Source organism: Diaporthe batatas (genome assembly GCF_019321695.1).
Source record: "Diaporthe batatas strain CRI 302-4 chromosome Unknown Contig00018, whole genome shotgun sequence".
Classification (NCBI taxonomy): Eukaryota; Fungi; Ascomycota; class Sordariomycetes; order Diaporthales; family Diaporthaceae; genus Diaporthe; species Diaporthe batatas.
Window position 1 is genome coordinate 288,962 of NW_025408565.1, and position 18,520 is coordinate 307,481.

At 51.0% G+C, this 18,520-nt stretch overlaps 7 protein-coding genes across 7 annotated transcripts; 5 read left to right on the forward strand and 2 right to left on the reverse strand.

The window, feature by feature from the left end:
• The first annotated feature begins 280 nt into the window (after positions 1-280).
• On the forward strand, positions 281-1,477 carry KVR01_012220 (uncharacterized protein). Its single transcript, XM_044788045.1, has one exon. It carries the CDS (start codon positions 339-341, stop codon positions 1,206-1,208), a length of 870 nt encoding a protein of 289 aa, XP_044638798.1. The 5' UTR covers positions 281-338; the 3' UTR covers positions 1,209-1,477.
• Positions 1,478-2,943: 1,466 nt separating this feature from the next.
• Positions 2,944-3,881, reverse strand: KVR01_012252 (uncharacterized protein). Its single transcript, XM_044792983.1, has 2 exons — positions 3,577-3,881; positions 2,944-3,512 (listed from the first exon to the last, which is right to left on the reverse strand). The coding sequence occupies exons 1-2, from the start codon at positions 3,727-3,729 to the stop codon at positions 3,123-3,125; spliced, it is 543 nt and encodes a 180-aa protein (XP_044638830.1). The 5' UTR covers positions 3,730-3,881; the 3' UTR covers positions 2,944-3,122.
• A 2,539-nt stretch (positions 3,882-6,420) lies between these two features.
• KVR01_012261 (uncharacterized protein) lies at positions 6,421-7,483 on the forward strand (the record flags this gene model as incomplete). The annotated part of the gene is given in 3 exon segments (XM_044794717.1): positions 6,421-7,356; positions 7,371-7,422; positions 7,443-7,483. The coding sequence occupies 3 exon segments, from the start codon at positions 6,421-6,423 to the stop codon at positions 7,481-7,483; spliced, it is 1,029 nt and encodes a 342-aa protein (XP_044638839.1).
• A 3,218-nt stretch (positions 7,484-10,701) lies between these two features.
• Positions 10,702-11,552, forward strand: KVR01_012240 (uncharacterized protein). Its single transcript, XM_044783784.1, has 2 exons — positions 10,702-11,110; positions 11,287-11,552. The coding sequence occupies exons 1-2, from the start codon at positions 10,803-10,805 to the stop codon at positions 11,483-11,485; spliced, it is 507 nt and encodes a 168-aa protein (XP_044638818.1). The 5' UTR covers positions 10,702-10,802; the 3' UTR covers positions 11,486-11,552.
• A 487-nt stretch (positions 11,553-12,039) lies between these two features.
• Positions 12,040-13,778, forward strand: KVR01_012198 (uncharacterized protein; the record flags this gene model as incomplete). Its single annotated transcript, XM_044793670.1, has 3 exons — positions 12,040-12,634; positions 12,712-13,452; positions 13,488-13,778. Exons 1-3 carry the CDS (start codon positions 12,395-12,397, stop codon positions 13,776-13,778), a joined length of 1,272 nt encoding a protein of 423 aa, XP_044638776.1. The 5' UTR covers positions 12,040-12,394.
• KVR01_012257 (uncharacterized protein) lies at positions 13,481-15,613 on the reverse strand. The gene is made up of 3 exons (XM_044789240.1): positions 15,247-15,613; positions 14,720-15,125; positions 13,481-14,628 (listed from the first exon to the last, which is right to left on the reverse strand). The coding sequence occupies exons 1-3, from the start codon at positions 15,452-15,454 to the stop codon at positions 14,265-14,267; spliced, it is 978 nt and encodes a 325-aa protein (XP_044638835.1). The 5' UTR covers positions 15,455-15,613; the 3' UTR covers positions 13,481-14,264.
• Positions 15,614-15,833: 220 nt separating this feature from the next.
• Positions 15,834-17,835, forward strand: KVR01_012187 (uncharacterized protein). Its single transcript, XM_044790240.1, has 2 exons — positions 15,834-16,603; positions 16,761-17,835. The coding sequence occupies exons 1-2, from the start codon at positions 15,952-15,954 to the stop codon at positions 17,621-17,623; spliced, it is 1,515 nt and encodes a 504-aa protein (XP_044638765.1). The 5' UTR covers positions 15,834-15,951; the 3' UTR covers positions 17,624-17,835.
• The last annotated feature ends 685 nt before the right edge of the window (positions 17,836-18,520 follow it).

An 18,520-nucleotide genomic window follows, 5' to 3' on the forward strand; every position in this document is an offset into this window, starting at 1 on the left:
CGAGATTATCGCGCCTGAGACGCCAGAGTATTACGCCGTACCACTTTGAAATGTCCCCCGGTCTGTCCTACCGGGCTCTTTCTTCCGGGCCTTTTTCTTTTGGGGCAGTGTCCTCATTGCCCGCAGCCCCCCCCCCTAGTCGGATTTGATACCCCTTTTTTCACGGTGGCCTTCGCGACCAGAGACCACGCCGGGTGTTTGAGCATTTAAAACTGTGTGAGAGATTGCCTCCGGCTTTATAAGAGTACATACAGATTAAGACCAAAATTGGTTGCCGCTGTGCGAATCGAGTGACGTCCTAAGCTTCTTTTCCCCCTCCTGCGATTCTCCGCGGCACCATGTCTTCCGCCACGACTGCATCAGAAAAGCCTCTCTCCTTCATGGAGAAGCTTAACCCGCTTATCTCCGTCTACCGGCCGTCAGAAGTTTCGACTTCCAACACAAACACAACTCGTCAGCTACGACTCATCATCATCGCTAGTTGGACTGGTGCCAAAGATGCCCACATCGCGAAATATGTGGTCAAATATCAGTCCATGTATCCCGCGGCTCAGATCCTCTTACTTAAGAGTACCATGAGTTGCATGTTTCAACCATCTCAGATTAGCCCTGCCATGAAAGATGCTACCCCTATTATCCGTGCCGCTATGCAGCCAGTGGTATCATCATCATCGTCTTCGCCACCTCTCCTCATCCACATGTTGTCCAACGGTGGCTCCTCGAGTCTAGCAAACCTATACGAGCAGTATTCTGCCACAGCAGGACCAAATGGGAACGACAAGCGCCTCCCCCCACACGTTACCATCTATGATTCGTGCCCCGGCCTCTTCCGCCTTCCACGTGTTGTTGCCTTCACCAGCGTCGGCCTTTCCTCTCTCCAGCAACTCATCGCCGCGCCGTTCATGTACGCCTTGGCCGCTGTGTGGAGTGTGGCAATCACCCTATCCATTTTCCCCAACTCACTAGGCGACTGGTACAAGTCACACAACAACGACGCGGCCAACGCGGCTGAGGTACGACGGGTTTACATATATAGTCGCACTGACGCGTTGATTGATCTTCAAGACGTCGAGGCGCACGCTGCTGAGGCCGAGACCAAGGGGTTCTCCGTCGCATTGGAGAAGTACGAGGGTTCCGCGCACGTCGCGCACCTGCGGAAGGATGAAAGCCGTTACTGGGAGATCGTCAGGAGGACGGTCGAAGGATAAGATCTGGCGCTGAAGTGTTGCTTGGAAGGTTGTCCAAAGATGAGACAGTTATGGGAGATGGGTGGTCACAACATATGCCAGTTTGTCGTACAGGTCCCAGTGAGCTGTGTCAGAGAAAGGTATGCACTAGGCTGTGCTTCAATCGTTCTTGTTTCGACTGGTGTCTCGACCACAATATCCCTCACTGTGGGAAAGGGATGGTGAGGTATCAGTAACGGCGACCCCCATTGGAAAGAATGCTTAGGGGTAACTGGTTGAACAGACAGAGGTGGAAAAGAACCGAGTTTGCGGGCATGAAGATGCAAAGACCTTCCATGGAGATTGTGAGATCGTTGCTGCCTCTTCTTGTAGTCGCAACATCGAGGGTCTGTTGTCGGAGTTCGACAGTGAAAGGCGAATGTCACGGGCGACGAGACACGATACGCCATGAACTCGTCGCCGAGCTCGACCCAACGCTGGCTTATAACGTGGGCGGCCCAGATCTCGACCACCCCCCGATTCCGACCACCCACTTTTTGGTGCAAACACACTATTAAGACACCCACTTTTCAGCCCCCTCTATTAAATCTAAATAAAATACTATAACCCTAACCCTAGACTCTAGAAATACTATTTTATTTATATTATTATATAAAAATACTATATTAATTCTTTTAAGGTTAAAATATTTTATAAAGAATTTTTAAAGTTTAAACTTTAAAAATATTAAGAATTACTAGTATAATAATAGGTATTTATAATAAAGTTAATATTAACTTTTATTAGTTTTATATTAGTAATATAATTTATATAAAATTTTATTTTATATTAGAAATAATAAATAATATTATTTTAAAACCTTTTACTTATAATAATTTTTTAATAGAGATATAAATATATTTATATTCTTTCTAAGAAACTTTTATATAAAAAAGTAAAGAACTTAAAATTTAAAAATATTACTAATATATATTAAGTAAAATTTTATAAAGTTTAATAATAATAGTAATAATAAAAGTTTTTTAAAAGAAAGTAAACTTATAACTAATTTATTTAATTAAATATAATTAAAATAAGCTAATAGTTAAAATGTTAATACTAGTATATAAGACTCTATATATTTCTTAATATTTTAAATACTTTAACTTTAAAACTTTTTTTAAAAATACTATAGTATATAAAGTAATTATTTAAGATTTTTACATTATATTAGAATTAAAACCCTATCTTGATTATTAAGGGTTAGGGTTATTGGATTTTATTTGAATTTAATAGGGGGGGTAGAAAAGTGGGAGTTTGTGTGGAAAAGGTGGTCGAAATCGGGGGGTGGTCGGAATCTGGGCCGCCCACGTTATTCCAGAGTTGATATTTAGAAAAAGAAGAAGTTTCGGTCAATGAGAACAAATTCAAGAACACCCCCAGCTATACTTCAGTCTTTTGCTTTTCATGCAGTAATAACTAGCTGCCTAGCTGCCCAGTTACGTGGGGATCCTCAAATAAGATTTCGACCCGCGTCCATCATTATTTATCCCTGGGCATCTCATCCCTTGATCGAGACAGTCAACATTCCTGCGTTAGCTCTATCCACTGCCGGCGGGTGATGCTTTGTAGCGTGCCTCCACTACTTATCACACGTCTCATAATGGAGCGAGGTTTAAGAGCATGAATCGACGGACTCTCAAACCAGGAGAAGGAATACGAAATACCACCTGCGTCAATAAAGTGACGAGGAATATGAGGGCAAGCACAGGGAGAGTTCAATCCAAAGGTTTCTCTTCTTTCGCCGCAGCGAGGTGAGATATTAAATGTCCAGACCAAAGCGCACAGTATAGCTAGCTTGCAACGCCGTTGCCAAATACGCTGCTATCCACAAAAGCTACAAATAAAAGACATCCGTGCATGCCCCGATGTCAATATACCACCACTAAGAATGATTTATCCCATGTCCGGCTCAGGGTGCGACCGCGAGTGCAGCCCCTCGATCCGCCCGCTGAGCTCCTCAAACTGGCGCCGCCACTTCTTGACCTCGTCGGGCTTGGTGGTCACGCCGGGGACGCTGGCGCCGTCGTTGACGCAGGCGAGCATGGTTCCGTGCAGCGCGGCGACGATGCCGCCACCCGGCGCATCAGTGTCCAGCAGCTGTGCCGAGTCTGGCGCCAGGACCTGTGCGACGTAGGGGTTCTTGAAGGCCTTCTTGAACACCTCGAGCGAGGGGACCAGGATCATGATGATGCCGTCGAACTCGACCGGCTCGGACGAGGCGGGGGCGTTGGGCGGGGCGAGCTCGGGGCTCCATGATGGGATCACCTTGCCCGAGGCGCGGACCTGGGGGAGACGACGGTGAGTGGGTGTTTACCTCGGCTACAGCAGTTGGGTGGTCAGTACTCACCTGTTGGTACCGTCTGATGCCGGAACCCTCTGCGAATGGGATGAACTTGGGGGCGTGGACGGTCTGCCACTGGTCCCAGAACTCTTCTCTCGTGAGCTTTGGGTTGCGCTTCACGTATTGTAGCACTTGGATGAATCCCGTGTCTGGGGCCATGGCTATTGTATGCAAACGGCACGGGCTTTCCTTGGGACACCAGATGTTCTATTGGGTTGTTCTTGTAAATGGGAGAATGTGTCCAGCAGTATGCCCGGAAGCGAAAATCGAACTCTACGGGATAGCGGGAGGGGCTTTATGTGGTTATATGCCGACGGTCGGAAGGAGGGGTTTTTGGACATGGTGTGGAGAAAGGAGCTATGGAAGCTCTACCTATTTCTACTAACTCAATTGCATCATGCGACCCGGTGGCCCGACAGATCACCAAAGACGGGGGAAGCTTGGGGAGCTGAATCGCTACACGTGCTGCGTCAGAACGGGGATAGCCTTGCTAGTCTACCAGATATAGCACGGCACGGACCGTTGAGCTCTCTCAAACATGCTCCTCCTGCTGCTGCAGCAGTGCGGGGTGCAGATGCAGGGCAGGGCAGAGTTTCTCCGCTTCTTGTACGGAGTGGTCTTATCATTACTTCGAACAAATGTACGTGTACATAGCTCTGAGAAGCTCCGCTTGCAGCCGGCATATAACACCGGTTTGTTTCTAATCATGTCTCACTCTACGGGGGCGGAGGCGTGGGGTATCTCTTGGCGTTTCGTGTCGAGAATCAAGGTGGACATTGGCCTTTGAGCCTTGGAGAGAACCCAACAGGGTGAGTATGTCTGAGCGGTGAGTCGCGCTGAGGCATTTGTGGGAGATCAACAAACGCGCACTATGCTGTGACTTGGCTCCTTGGCATCACTAGATGTCTCAAATAGCCAAAGCTGCCATCGGAATCTCACCGCGAACTCGATAGACTCATTTCTTTGTTGCCAACAAAAGCACAACAAGCCATGGAATCTGGTACTTTGCCTCATTCACTCATATGCCAACTGAAGCTCCTCATACCATGCCCCAACCTCAAGGTCTTTCTCCCGAGGTCATTCTCATGTACGCCTGTAAATTGACCTCGATGGACCCACTGTCTAAAGAATTAGTCCAGATAGACCGAAACAACTAAGAAATGGAAGGTTGTAGTACAGTCACCCCCCTTTTAACTTTCAGTTTAAAAAGGTTTATGATCTAATCCACCAGAACTATAAGTGTTTTAGTCTCTACCTAGATAAATATTTAGGGTTCACAACTACAGTCTTAGTCTTAATTCGGCTTATTGACTAAACATAATCTGACTACCTAGTTTTTTCAACTTCGCTATCACGAATGTCGGGCGCCCCGTGGAACCACACAGTGAGGATACCGCGGGGCTTGAGGATCCTGCTCAACGCGCGGAAATCGGCCTCCGGGTCCATGAGCGCTTCGCCAGCAAATACGGCCGCGGCCAAGGAATTCGGGACGTTCTCAGGCGACCTTCTCAACTCAGGATAGTAAGAGCAGCATTTGGCTGTCGATGCTGCGTTGCGGCGCTTTGCATAGGTCCTGGTGGGTTGCTTGGAGGTCTGAGGGATGTCCTCCTAAAAGCGCGATGCGGGGACATGGGCGACCTGGTGCCTATTTAATGGGCCACATTGTAGGAGGATGACTGGCCATCACGGTAAGCGAAAGCCAGATCGTAGAGGTTCCAGGTTGACAGTCTTATTTGCGCAGGGCGGCCAGATACTGGTCTCGGCATTCCTCATCAAACTCAGTATCATTCCAAAGGTTGGCCGTGTCCTTGTTTCCAGCAGTCATAATGGCCGAAGCCCTGGAGATACCTACCTAGGTACAACTAGAAAGCACCTATCGCATTATAACTACTGTTATCGACAACGTATTCTTTCCAAGCGCTGGGTCTTGAGTGCTTACCACCGTATGAAGGCGCAATGTATGTCCTCGGACGTATACGGAATGGAAGCGAAACCACACAACTAGATAGATAGTATGAAATTTGATCAGCTAGCTGCGCCCAATGCTACTGGAAATTAGCGCATTCGTATTCGAAGTCCTCAACTCACGACTTGGAGCCGCTGGTTTCCAGGGCATTTTAGATGGTTTCGCTTCTATTCCGTATACGGCTAAGGACAGACATGGCGCCTTCATACGGTGGTAAACGCTCAAGACCCAGCATTCAAAAAGAAATGCAGGGCCAATAACAATGCAGAGAGAATACAGTAAGTGGGCATGTGGCCTTAGTCTGGTGTCGCACAGATGATGCTGGGAGGCATCGCTCCCGACGGCGCCGCTGACTAGAAGCGTCGACATAGTAAGTTGCCCAAGGGCTCATCTGCCATGGCAGTAGAGTCAAAACCCGCCGAAAGGACGGTCAGGATCAAACATAGTCGGAGGGATAAGAATCGAGGCTAGCGTGAAGTACATATGTATTAATGGCAGGGAGAACCGGGCCACACGGAGGGCTAAGCGGTATAGCTGACGAGATGGTGAGAGAGCTAGAGATGTTCGAAGGTTTAGAAAATTTAGTAGACACGCGATAGGGCCAGTTGATAATAGTGTATTTAGGCACATAGACCGTCAAGGGACTAAACGCTCATGATTGCGTAATGTATCGGTTGTTAATATTTATTATCCTGAAAATCCCCGGAACCAAGGGAACAACTTAGAACTCTTTCCCTAACTCCATTCCCAACTCTATTTCCAAGTCGCCACCAAAGCTCGCCAACAAAGAGAATATTTCACGACGCAGAGGAAAGAAGAACGGCATAGGAAAGAACAAGAAGCCGATTAATACTTGAGCAAGCAAATCGACCTTGTCGCCTATGATGTATTCCTACAATCTACAGGAGTCAAGCCCATTCTTCTCAAAGCTACCTGCGGAGCTTCGCTTGGAGATTTACGAGTTTATTTTCTGTTCCACCTGCTTATCTTTCGTCAAGCAAACAAGGGACAAAGCGAAAGACGGCAGCGCCCGCCTACTCCCAGACCCCAATGGCTTGAGCGCCCTCCGCGTCTGCCGTCGATTCAATGAGGAGATCGGAGACCGTTGGCTGGGCCAGGTCCTATTGAGCTTCCATGACCCGCTGACAGTGCTGAAGAAGCTCAGTGCCCTGGACCAGCAGACCCTCGGGAAGCTGCGCAACTTGCGCTTTTGGTGCTCAACCCCAATGGTGGAGAAAAAGCCAGGCGCAGGGATGCGATTCCGGTTGTCAAACTTCCTTGGGATGCTGAGCGGACTGAACCTTGATAGGCTTATCATTTCCGGCCCACACCGGAGAGAGTACCAATACCTCGAACTGGATGCCCTAATCAGGGGCAGTAATGGGTGGAAGGAACTCTACTACGTGTCTGCGAGCTCCGAAATGCTCGGCTTTGAGAAAACCGCGGTTGTCTCCCTCCTTTACTCCCGCCGCACCGTCCAGCGCGCACCGCAGCCATCGACATGGACTGAAGCAATTGCAGCCCGCGATGGACCCACGGCGTCTGTCACCATTTATCGGTGCACGGATGAGGTTTTGAAAGGTTCCATGATATACAACTCGCTCAATCGCCAGGTCTTCACTGATCAGGTTGCGAAGCCTGGGAGAGAGTCCGAATATGGGGTTGAGCGAGACACCGCTCTGATGGCACCCGGTGAAAGGAATAAAGAGATTTTGGTGGTAGTTAAGAGAGGCAAGAACGTTGACTCCACCGAGAAGGGCAACTTGCGAATTCTGAAAAGATACATTATAAATTATCACACTAGAGTAATGCCCGAGGAGGTAATGCACGGCAGCGAACCGGGCCCCTGCCTAGGTCCGACGACTGCGACCTGCTCAAGTACCTAGGTATGCCAAGGTGCTCATAGAACCATATGACGATGACTACTTGATGGGATCCGAGAACTAATACGACTGTCACATCGACTCTGACCCCAGTATTGAAGATGAACAAGACCCATATCGCGTTGCCCGTAATGAGGCGGCTGCGGATTGAACCGTTTGCAGCATGACTTGCAACCTCTACAACTAGAAGACAGACCTCTCAACAGCGACGAGGGAGCGGGAACCAAAGTTCATGAGGATGACTGCTCCATCAAGGTGGACACCTACCGGCATGTCGATGAATACGAGTGGGCTGATTGCTCTCCTTTGTGGCATATCCATTTCGATCGGGATATGGAACTTCTACTTCCTAAACTCATCTGCTGGTACCAGGAGTATTAAGATGGCGATGAGGCTCAGGCTCTACAGCATGAGAACTTAAAGTTAAAACTAAATAGTATAGATTTGATAAGTAAGTCTGCTTAAATATAACTAAAAGGAAGAAAGATTACCCTTTAGTACTTAGTGTAGTGAGACGGATCTATAGACTACTACACTATAAACACCCCGGCCAAAAGACTATAATTCTAAGTTACCTAAACTTAGAATCTAGTAGTTATTAACTTATATCGTTACAACCCCCCTTTAAGGCCTTCTAGAGCTTTAGATGAATAGGGGGCTAATTATACTTATTTCCGTTCAATATATAGCTAATAGGAGGCCTAAAATCTAACAATATAACACTAATTTTACAAGGCTATAAATACTTACTTCTTAACTATTTATTAAATAGAGGCTTCTTACCCTAAGTATTATAGGGACTTTTCTTAGATTAATTAGGAACTAACCGTAAAGATTTTCAAATATAGGGGCTCAAACCTACACCCTTTAACTTAGAATTAAGATAGATCTATAAACTACTACACTATAAATACCCTAATTAAAAGACTATAATTCTAAGTTACCTAAACTTAGAATCTAATAGTTATTAACTCATACTATTATATATAAGAGGTAATAATATAGAGTTCAATAAATAAAGAAGCTTATAAGAACTATTATAAGGTATCACTATAATGTAAACACTATTAGTTTATATTAAATATTATTCCTATGAATGAGGGTTCTGGCACCCACTAATACTTAGGTTAGGTGAAGGCATAGAGTCGAAATGGCACTAATAAGATGCCTCGTGTGTTCGTTCCGCATGCAACGGAAGGCGCGACTGCTAGCCACACGCCTTCTCGTCCGGCCAAAAGACCATAATAACCAATCTGCCTATTGGTTATTCCTAGCAGTATATAAGCACCGTACCGTCACTCCGCACATATTCCACCACACTCTAGCCATGAGTTTTGACACGAAGCCCAGCGATGCCTCGTCAATCAGGCTCAAACCCACCACCCCATATAATACCCAAGTTACCTACTTAAGTACTTGAGTACCTAGGTAGGTACACCCATTCTTGCCGGCCTGCACTACTGCAGGTCAACTGTTCTTCCCAGAACGTGCCCGCTACCATGGCACGCCTCCTGCGCAATCTAAAATCTTACCTCTAGCATCATGTTTCCACACACGGACCAACAGGGACTCCCTGTTAATCCTCCTGACGGGGAACTGGAAGCCTTTGAGCAGCTGCTCCGACTTTCCGACTCGCCTTCAGCATTTCCAAGAGACGCGATTATCGTGTCCATTGATCTCCAGGGCTAGAAGCACCCGGTGGCGCGAAGGGTACTCTTCGAGTGAATAGAAAACAGGTCAAAGGCGTGAGAGAGGTTGGATTTGCGGTGCTCGATACTTGGCATATCTTCACTTCGGCCCACGACTCTCAACCAACATTGACTCCGACCGACACCGGAAACGAGAAAAGCACCAAGTTCGCGCCTCGGCAGCATCCCTTGATTTCAACGCAGCAGTTTTCCACGTCTCACGCCTCTGAAGACTTCGAAGACTGCGACGTCACCGACTTTCGAGAGTGTATCTTTGCCAAAACCCGCCGCGTTTCAAGAGAGGACTTGGTGGATACCATCACCCGCTGCCTCCGACTCCAAGAAGGAGACCCCGATCATCTCTCCGGAAGCAACAGCGTCGGTGGACCGGCGTTTGGTCGACGCCCCGTCGTGATCGTGGGACAGTCCCCGCAGCATGACCTCGAAATCATCCGGCGGCTGGGCGTTGAGATGAGTTCCACAGCGCCAGTGGCCGCCGTTCTTGACACGCACCGACTCGGCAAATTCATCCTCGGCCCAGGCTCGCCGGCAACAAAACACCACCTGCCCATACAGAAGTTTGGTCTTAAAGACATCCTGACGGAGCTCGGAGTGGCTCATAGCTGGCAGCACCTTCACAATGCGGGGAACGATGCCACGTACACACTCTACGCTTTGCTCAAGTTGGGTATGCGATGGGCCGAGTCTACTGACGAGGCAAGGGAGGGGCAGGTGTCAAGATGTCTGCAGCAGCTGCGTGAGTTCACGGAAGCCGAGATGAATGCGCCGAGGTGGACGCCGGTTAGGAGGGCGTTGGGTGCACATCAGATCGAAAGCATCTCGGGCGACGGAGTACGAGCTGCAGGGGAATAGGTACCTGCGTTCGCTTCTGTTCCGTGTACGCTCGAAGACATTCACGGCGCCTTAGAGCTCAAAGACCCAGCGTTTAAAACATACCCTAGGTCGATAACAGTGGTAAGGGCAGTACTTCAAGTTGATCAAGAAACCTTGGAAGCTAGCAGATTCAGCAAGACTTTGGAAATCACAAGGTGTCTCAAGGCAACTTATTAAATGATGAATAGGATACGAAAAGGCCACAGGCAGTGTGACGGTACTTCAAGCCCGAAAATTGCGGCCTGATCTATGGTGCCCATCTATGTAGTAGCTTAGCTATTGATCGGATAATGCAGAACTCGTTGATGATTCTAAATATTTTAAGACCGGTTTGTCATTTACTGCCCAGCGGTGATGTATTTAGCGTCTGAATCCCTCTGACGACCTCTCGCAGAGTAATTCTTGAAACGCGTGATCTATGATGGCGTGATGATTCTCACCCGGGCCCTGCCTTGGCTTCACTGTTAAGAGGTTCATGGAAAGGTGACATTAATCAGGGACTTTGTCGCTGACTCGGCTCACCTAATGCGGCTCAAACTATTTAATGAATGAGGCGCAAGGAACAAATTCTATGGCCAGAGGATGCAGTTGGCGCTTATGAGACCAACCAACAATAGATTCTCGGCAAGCCAACCCTGAGGCCCCCCGCTCAGGGGTCTACATTTAATGCGTATGTTGGTTGAATTTACCTCGTGTGATGGGCGGTGGGTGTACGTGGTTATGAATATATAAGGCCTTTCCTGCCTCGATTCTGACATTGAGCTGCGAGAAAGAAAACACCTCCCAACCAAGCCCCGCCCCATGCTTTTTCTGAACGAATTCATCACCTCACACTTCCGCGCAGACCGTAGTTTTGACAAACAGAGGATGGCGTCCGTAAGGGAGAACATGCTGCAGCTGGTGCACAAGTACCTGAGCGTCATGAACGAGCAGGGCCCCGACGGCCTCAGGACCGTCATGGCCCCCGACTTCAGGCTCAAGATCGCCCCCAAGACCCTGGGCCTCCCGCCGCCGGGCAGCCTCGACGCCTACATTGACCTCCTGAAGGGCAGCCAGAAGGCCATGGGCAGCAAGAACTCCAAGATGTTCTTGGTGGACGGGTTCGAGCCGTGAGTAACCCCCACACAAAACACTGCCTTTCCTGTCCTTGGCGCCTACCAGACTTGTACTTGGGAGCTGGCCTGTCTCGTCTGTCAGGTGTAGGACAAGTGCAGCAGCTCAGCCACGAACGAAACCCTCTCTTCAGCTCGAAGAGAAAAAAAATACTAAAACTCAAACTGTGCAGCGTCGTCGACGAAGCAGGCCACCGCGTGGTACTGCACCTGCAGTCAACCGCGGACTCGAACTTCGGACCAGTCGAGAACGAGTTCATGGTCATCCTCAAGACGACCGAAGACGGCACCAAGATCAAGGAGCAGCACGAGTTCATGGACAGCGCCGCGTTCGCCGCGCTCATGGGCAAGATGCAGGGTCAGCAGGCGTAGGTAGGGCCGATTGGCGCAGGCGGCAGGGCAGGGCACGCGGCAGGGTCCGAAAGGGTGTCCGCAGTGTAGTGTAATATTACGTTGCATGCAAGTCGATGATCGGGCCCCAACCCTATGCATGGGACTCGCAGGATCTCTTGGCCCTTTGTGGATGGGTGGGTGTGTCGTAAGGCTCCTTCACCTCTCCTTGGCCCCTCTGTCGACCGAGCCCCCAGGCAAACTACTGCAGCTCCTCCGCATTGCCCGGCGAACCGGGTGAAGGTGAGTTAATCGTATTACGGGGCGGGATGAACAGCGGATAGGGTGGGTAATGCGTACCTACTCTCCTCACAGCCCGCCGCGTGACATCTGGAGAGATTGTGGCACATGGCGACCCCGCGGCATAGCAGGTAATCCTGCATAAAACCGCTGGCCGTTTGATAGAATGCAGCAATGATCGATTGTCAGTCCCATATCAATGACAATAAGAGATCCTTTTCAGCGAGACCAGAATCACCTGTAGTTACAGACAAACACAAAACCACTGGCATAGAGGCGGTGATGAAAGAACGTAATCAAGATATCTTTCTCCCAGTCATGCGATTGGGGGGCATGTCACACAACATGCCAGGCAGCACGGCATGTCGGAAGTGCATTTTGGCGAGCCCTGCATCCGCCAGTCTGGCTGGCCCTTCCGCATGAGCCTGAACGCAATGGGCCCTGACATTGTAGATTTTCATCCTCGGGCGCAAGGGCATTTCCTCGGTCCGCCCTCTGAAAGGTTCGCATCCGGATTCCTGTGTTCGCTTCTCCTTGCAAAGGGCTACGATGACGTTAGGCTGGCAATGCCCTTCCGTGTCCCGGACTGGATTTAAATGAGAAGTTTTACCACGGTCTCGTTGAACTCCTTGGGCCCTTCTTGACTTGAGCATGATCCAGGCATACATCTGCATCATGTTCTCAAGCTTCAACAACCAGGTCATACGCACCGCTACAATGACGGCCCCAGGTGCGCTCCCGGGCGGGACGCACACTGACCACCGGGTCGAGCTCGAAGCGGTATATTGGGGCCTCTCGGGGCTCTCCACGATATTCATCGCGCTGCGGGTATGGCATCGAGTCTCAAGGCGCATGCTGGGGGTCGACGACTGGCTGATGGTGGCATGCTGGGTCCGTACAACGCCTCCCATCTCTCACATCAGTATCCGCCACTGCGCTCAAATCATTGATGCTGACTCCCCACGCAGTCAAGTTTCATAGCCAGCGGCGTCCTGCTCACAGTGATCGCCGAGACAGGAGGGACAAGGCACAAGTCCACCCTCACAGCCCCAGAGCTACAACTCCAGGCGAAGCTCCAGACCGCCACCCTCACGGTCTGGACCACAACCGCCCTCCTCGGCAAGATGGCCATCGGGTTCGCCATCCTGCGCCTGCTGAGGGGGACGACCAAGTGGCACACCTGGCCGGTGCACATCGTGATCTACCTGACGGTCCTCACCAGCGCCCTCGAGATCCTCCTCACCCTCTTCCGGTGCGGGAACCCGCGGAACCTGTGGGACCTACACGACGGCGGGCAGCCGGCGCCGCAGCACGCGTGCCTGAAAGAGGGCGCGGTGTCCGGCTTCCGCCACTTCGCGGCCGCGTGGCACGTCTTCGTGTGCTTCTTCCTGGCGTGCTTCCCCATGTGGATCATCTGGGCGCTCAGGATAACGTCGCCGCGGCGCAAGCACACCATCATGACACTGCTCGGGCTGCCGGCCATCACGGGCCTCGCGGCGCTGGCCAAGGTGGCCGTCGCGCGGGCGACAGGTCTCGGCCAGGGGGCTGCACCGGAGAGGGACTCGACGTGGGATATCTACGCCCCCGCGGCGTGCACCGCCGCCGAGGCGATGCTGCTCATCGTGTGCGGGTCCGTCCCCGTCATGGTCCCCGTGTGGGACAACCTCGTCCGGTCGTGCCGGCAGGGCTACGGCTCTGCGAGCGGGATGGTGTCGGGCGGGGGGGCAGGGGCCGCCACTCGAAGGGGGGCGAGCTGCCGCAGGCGAGGCAGGGCGTCGAGGACGCTGGTCGTCGTGAGGGTTCTGATCTCGAGGAATCACGACTGGTTGGGCGGTGCTGCGAGGGTATTGCCGAGTTGCCGTCGGTCGTGCATGCGCGAGAGTCCCTTAGATGCTCGCTGGCGTCGGAACGGGGCGTGGGAGGTGGTTTGCCGACTCGGTGGTACCGCGGTGAGAAGCGTTGGGGGGGAGTGGAGGTCGAAGGGTTTTCCGAGGGTCATTGCAGTGACGCCGAGTCTGTCGTGTTATATACCTAGGTAAATAAGGCTAGAACTGAGTTCAAATGGTGACCTAGTCATATATAAACTGAAGTATTAGAAACTACCTCACTCCGTCTTTCGCACTTGTATATCTCAGGATCCTTGTCGTGCGCCGGTCATCACCTAAACTGAACAAGTGCATCCTCTTGAGATGCTTCGGAACCATAGATGGGACCAGAAGGTCGAACCGGGGACGGATCTTGATAGGCAGAGCCGGTGGACCGTACTGCACGTTCTGCACTGTCTGGTGTGGTGAAATTACTCCAAGACTGAGACGAGAAGATTGCATATTCGACCGCTATCCCAAGTTGATAGTATACACTGCCCAGATGTGATATACAAGGGGGGTACCGGCGAGTCTAGTGTAGGTAGGATACCGGAATCTAAACCCCCGCTGCGTCCTGGAAATGCAACAACATATTACACAGCCCATTCCATCTCGGAGCGAGCAGGAACGGCGCATAGACATCATCTGGCCTATCCTCATGCCTTCTGGTTGGCCCCCGTCGCATCAAAGGCGCTCTCCGGCACACCGCGCTCCTCGCTGATGGGCCCGACGGCAACATCCTTGTCCTGGGGCTTGTCCTTGGGCTTCTCGTCCGCAGATGGCTCCGACTTGGCCGGGGCGGCGAACTTGTCGTCGTCAGAGGCCGATGGGGTAGCGGCCACCTTGGGCTCGGTCTCGGTCTCGGGAGCTGCTGGGGCTGGGGCTGGCGCATCCTCGGCAGCCGCGGCGGGGGCAGGTGTGTCGAGGGCGAGCTGGTCGGCCTCGTGCTCGGCGGCCTCCTCGTCGGCGATCTCGGCGCCGTAGATGTCGGGGTACTTGCGGAAGCAGTCCTGCATGCCCCTGTCGTGGCGGTGGTTCCACGGTCAGCAATCATGTACACCCATTGGGGAACCAAAGTATATCTCTACACAGTGTTTGTCACCAGACGTACTGGAACTTCTCAACACACTCGATGCCCTTGGGCTCCTGGTCCGAGTAGACGAAGCAGCTGAAGGCGGCCTTGAACTCCTCGCCGCAGGGCCCGTGGGCCATGCCGCCCAGGCACGGGCAGTCCCAGTTGATCTCGCCCGTCTCGGGGTTGAAGGCGCCCTGCTGGCCCGCCTCCTCCTCGAGCTGCTCTGGTGTCTTCTCGGCCTCCTCGGACGGCGGCGCTGCGGCGGCGGAGGCAGGGTTGTCACCGGTGGGGGGTGGCGTCTGTTGTGATGTCGCGCTGCTCGCCGCCTCGGAGTCGCGGGCCTTGCGCTTCTGGTCTAGTTGTTTGCGCTTCTCCTCGACGATGGCGTCGACGGTCTGGAGTTCTGACTCGGCGAACTGGGGGGGCTCGTTGGACAGTTGGGCTGTAGGCTGGATGTCAGCGGGCCTTGGGGCAGTTCGGATGAGGCGGGTCGTGGTGGAGAGGGATAGGCAGAGGCAGAGGCAGAGAGAGAAGGGGACAAAAGACAGATCAAGCTCACGTACAAGGCATCTCGTCTGCGAACATGGGGCTTGTGTTGTACCAGTACAGGGCGCCCACCGCCAGGCCCCATCTTGCCGCCGTGCCCTTCCATGTGTACCTCTTGTCTGCGGGGGCTGTGCTTGCGAATCGTCGGCCGGCGGAGGTGATGCAGGAGGAGGAGGAGGGCTGTCGCAACGCACGAGGCGTCGACCGCACTGCTGCGCGGAACATTGTGGAGGTCGTGGTGGGGGGTGAAGGGTGGCCAATGGTAGTAGTTGAGGATCAAGATGGCGAGGACGAGCAGGCGATGAGGTGGTGGCTGACCAGAGCTTCCGCAACTCAAAGTTCAAGTCGACGAGTCGCCGTCACTAATTGGTAATCCGCCCAGAGGAAGCTCGACGACCCAAAAATTCTGGAAGATCGACGACACGCGCAGTTACGTACCTGACAGGGATCCTTGGTCTAACCGTCCCGCCCGGTGATTGGTCTGTTCGGCAGCCCCACATCCCTGCCAGGAGCTGCCTAGGTACCTAGGTACCTAGGTACTTCTTATTGGTCCCCTCGCAGTTCTCCCTCAGGCAGCACTTCAATTTGGACAACCTTCATGGAAGTTATATGCATCCAGTTTTTGACTTTAGCTATCTAGACTGACTAGGTATTATCGAATTTCTGCTTTTCTGTAACTAGCATCGTGGATAGACAGCCTTATACCTCGATAAAATGCCACGATGGACTCCCACACCATCTCGACGACCACTGAAAGCAGTCCCACGATACCTGCAAAATGCATCAGTCTTCCTGCCGAAGTATGGCTGCTCATCTTCTCCGTTGGCAGACTCGACAGACACGGTGACTTCTGGAGCACCTATGACCACCCCACCATGGCCAAGATCTGCCGCTGCTGCACCCTCTTCCGCGACCTGATCCGCCCCAGGCTCTACTGCAACTTCGAGTCCATCATGTTCACAGGCGTGTGGCATCGCTTCAGTGTTGAAAAGTTCGCCCGGACAGTTTGTGAGAATCCTCGCCTGGCCGGTATGGTACGGAGGGTGGACATCCGGGGGTTGTGCAGGATGGACGAGCTCTTTGGGCCGGCCCGTGTGCTGTCGGCCGGCGACCCTGACCACGACTTGGCCTTGATACTTGTGCAGAAGGCCGCCGAATTGGGAATAGGACTCCAACCCTACCTGTCGTACAGGGACGACAGTATGCGGGACTATGTGGGTTTTGATCTCACCGCACTCGTCTTGGCCCAGCTCCCAATGCTGCACACAATACGCCTGCACTGGTACTATGGTCCCCCCCCAGATACCGTTCGTGTGAACCCCAGCCTCGCTGGCATGCCAAAGCCTACCTCTGGATGGCCCTGGACTTCTTCCAGTAAGTTGGCTCTCGTGAAATCCACGCATTCTCGCTTCTCGAGACTCTGCCACCATGGATCTCAAGGATAAGGCGCTAGGCAAGCTGGGCCCAACCCTGACCTCGCGCGCGCGCCGTCTCCACGACGCGAATGGCTAATGAGCTGTTGTCAATCTAGTCCGGAATATGGCACTGATGTACTGCGGCCGCCCCGAGCCAGTCTATGACCATGGTCCTGCAGGGAGACCACGGCCACACCCTCCTGGAGACGGCAGCTTTGGTTCAGCACTATCACTCCTCGACAGTGGAAGCAGCCTGACGAGGCTGTCCCTCGTCCACATCAATGGCCCACAGCCTATATTCCCGCTCAGCAACCTGCTTGAAGTCACCCTGCGAGGCTGTCGATCCTATGACTTTGGGCTCGTCAACCTGCTCAAGCGTTGCAGCCGTCTCCGCAAGTTTGTCTACGGGGCCAGCACGTGGGAAGCCCACCACCTGCGGCCCTCACCACGCGACGTCATCAAAGCCCTCGAGCCAGCCCAGGAGACCCTGGAGACCCTCGCGATAGACTTTCACGGGGGTGGTCAGGTCTGGGACCGAGCCCGGATCCAATCCCTGAAACAGTTCACTGCCCTCAAGACCTTGTACATCGACATGAATACCCTCTGGGACTCAGATGCCGCGCGCGACATGCACCATCTGCCAAATCAAGACGTTTTACTCACAACCGTGCTCCCCGATTCGGTTGAGGACCTCGCCTTGTTCTGCTTTGATGCTTGTGAGCTTCTTGAGCTCAGGATCGAGGCCCACCTCAGGAGATTGGCAATCGACAGGCGGGAGAAGGGGGCTTTTCCGTGTCTAGGGACACTACGTGGAAAGGGATTGTCACCGCACATGTACCGTTGGCAGGATGAGGATCATAACCGGGTCGCCGTTTTCGACGAAGCGATAGATCTGCTGAGGGATGACGGTGTGGATGTCATCCTTAACGACCCAGGCTGCTGGGGCCCAGAGTTTTCTGATATCATGACATTTCGCTGAGAGAGCAAAACAAACAGACCATCTTCAGCGGTTGAAATACTAGCATCAACAGCGACAGCGACTTGTCTGCGAAAGTTTTGGACACTCCACTCCAAGAGGATTTCAAGTCAAATGCTACTTGGATGAGAACAACTTATTGAAGTACCTGTAATTACACAACGATGAAAGACTGAGCAATTAGCAAATATTACTTAGAACTATTTCGACTAAAATCTGAGGATTCGGAGAAAGCCAGGTGCCGCTTCATTATGGCGGGGTTGTGATTTTCTACATGCCGTGAATCCATCTCTAGAGATATATATATTTATTAAAACTATGCTTAGGTGATAACTACTTTAAAACGGTTTTTTAATAACGAGCCGGATTATAGATACGTTAGGTTAATATTTATTATTAAAGTAAGAAATTATATATAAAAATATAAAAATACTATATTATAGATTTAACTAATAATTTTATAGTTAAATAAAATATAATTATACTTAAATTTTAATATAATTATAAAGATATTATATTATATTAAAAGATTATTTAAATTATTATTAAAATTTAAAATTATAATAACTTTTTTTAATATAAAGTTAAAAAAATATATTTATAATCTTTTAATTAATTTATATATAATTATTTTATTATGTTATAACTTAATTTAATTTTTAAGTTTATATAATACTTTTTTATTAATAAAGTTAAGAGTTTAATTTAAGCTAATATTTATATACTTAGTAAGTTAATCTACATATTTAATATTTTCTTTCTACACACTTAGTACCTATTTTTATATATAGAGCCTATAAAAAACTATATACCTAATTAAATTTCTTTAAACTTTTAATATTTAAAATATAAGCCTTTTTAGACCCCTTTTAACACCCCTTTTAGCACTCTTTTACCTTT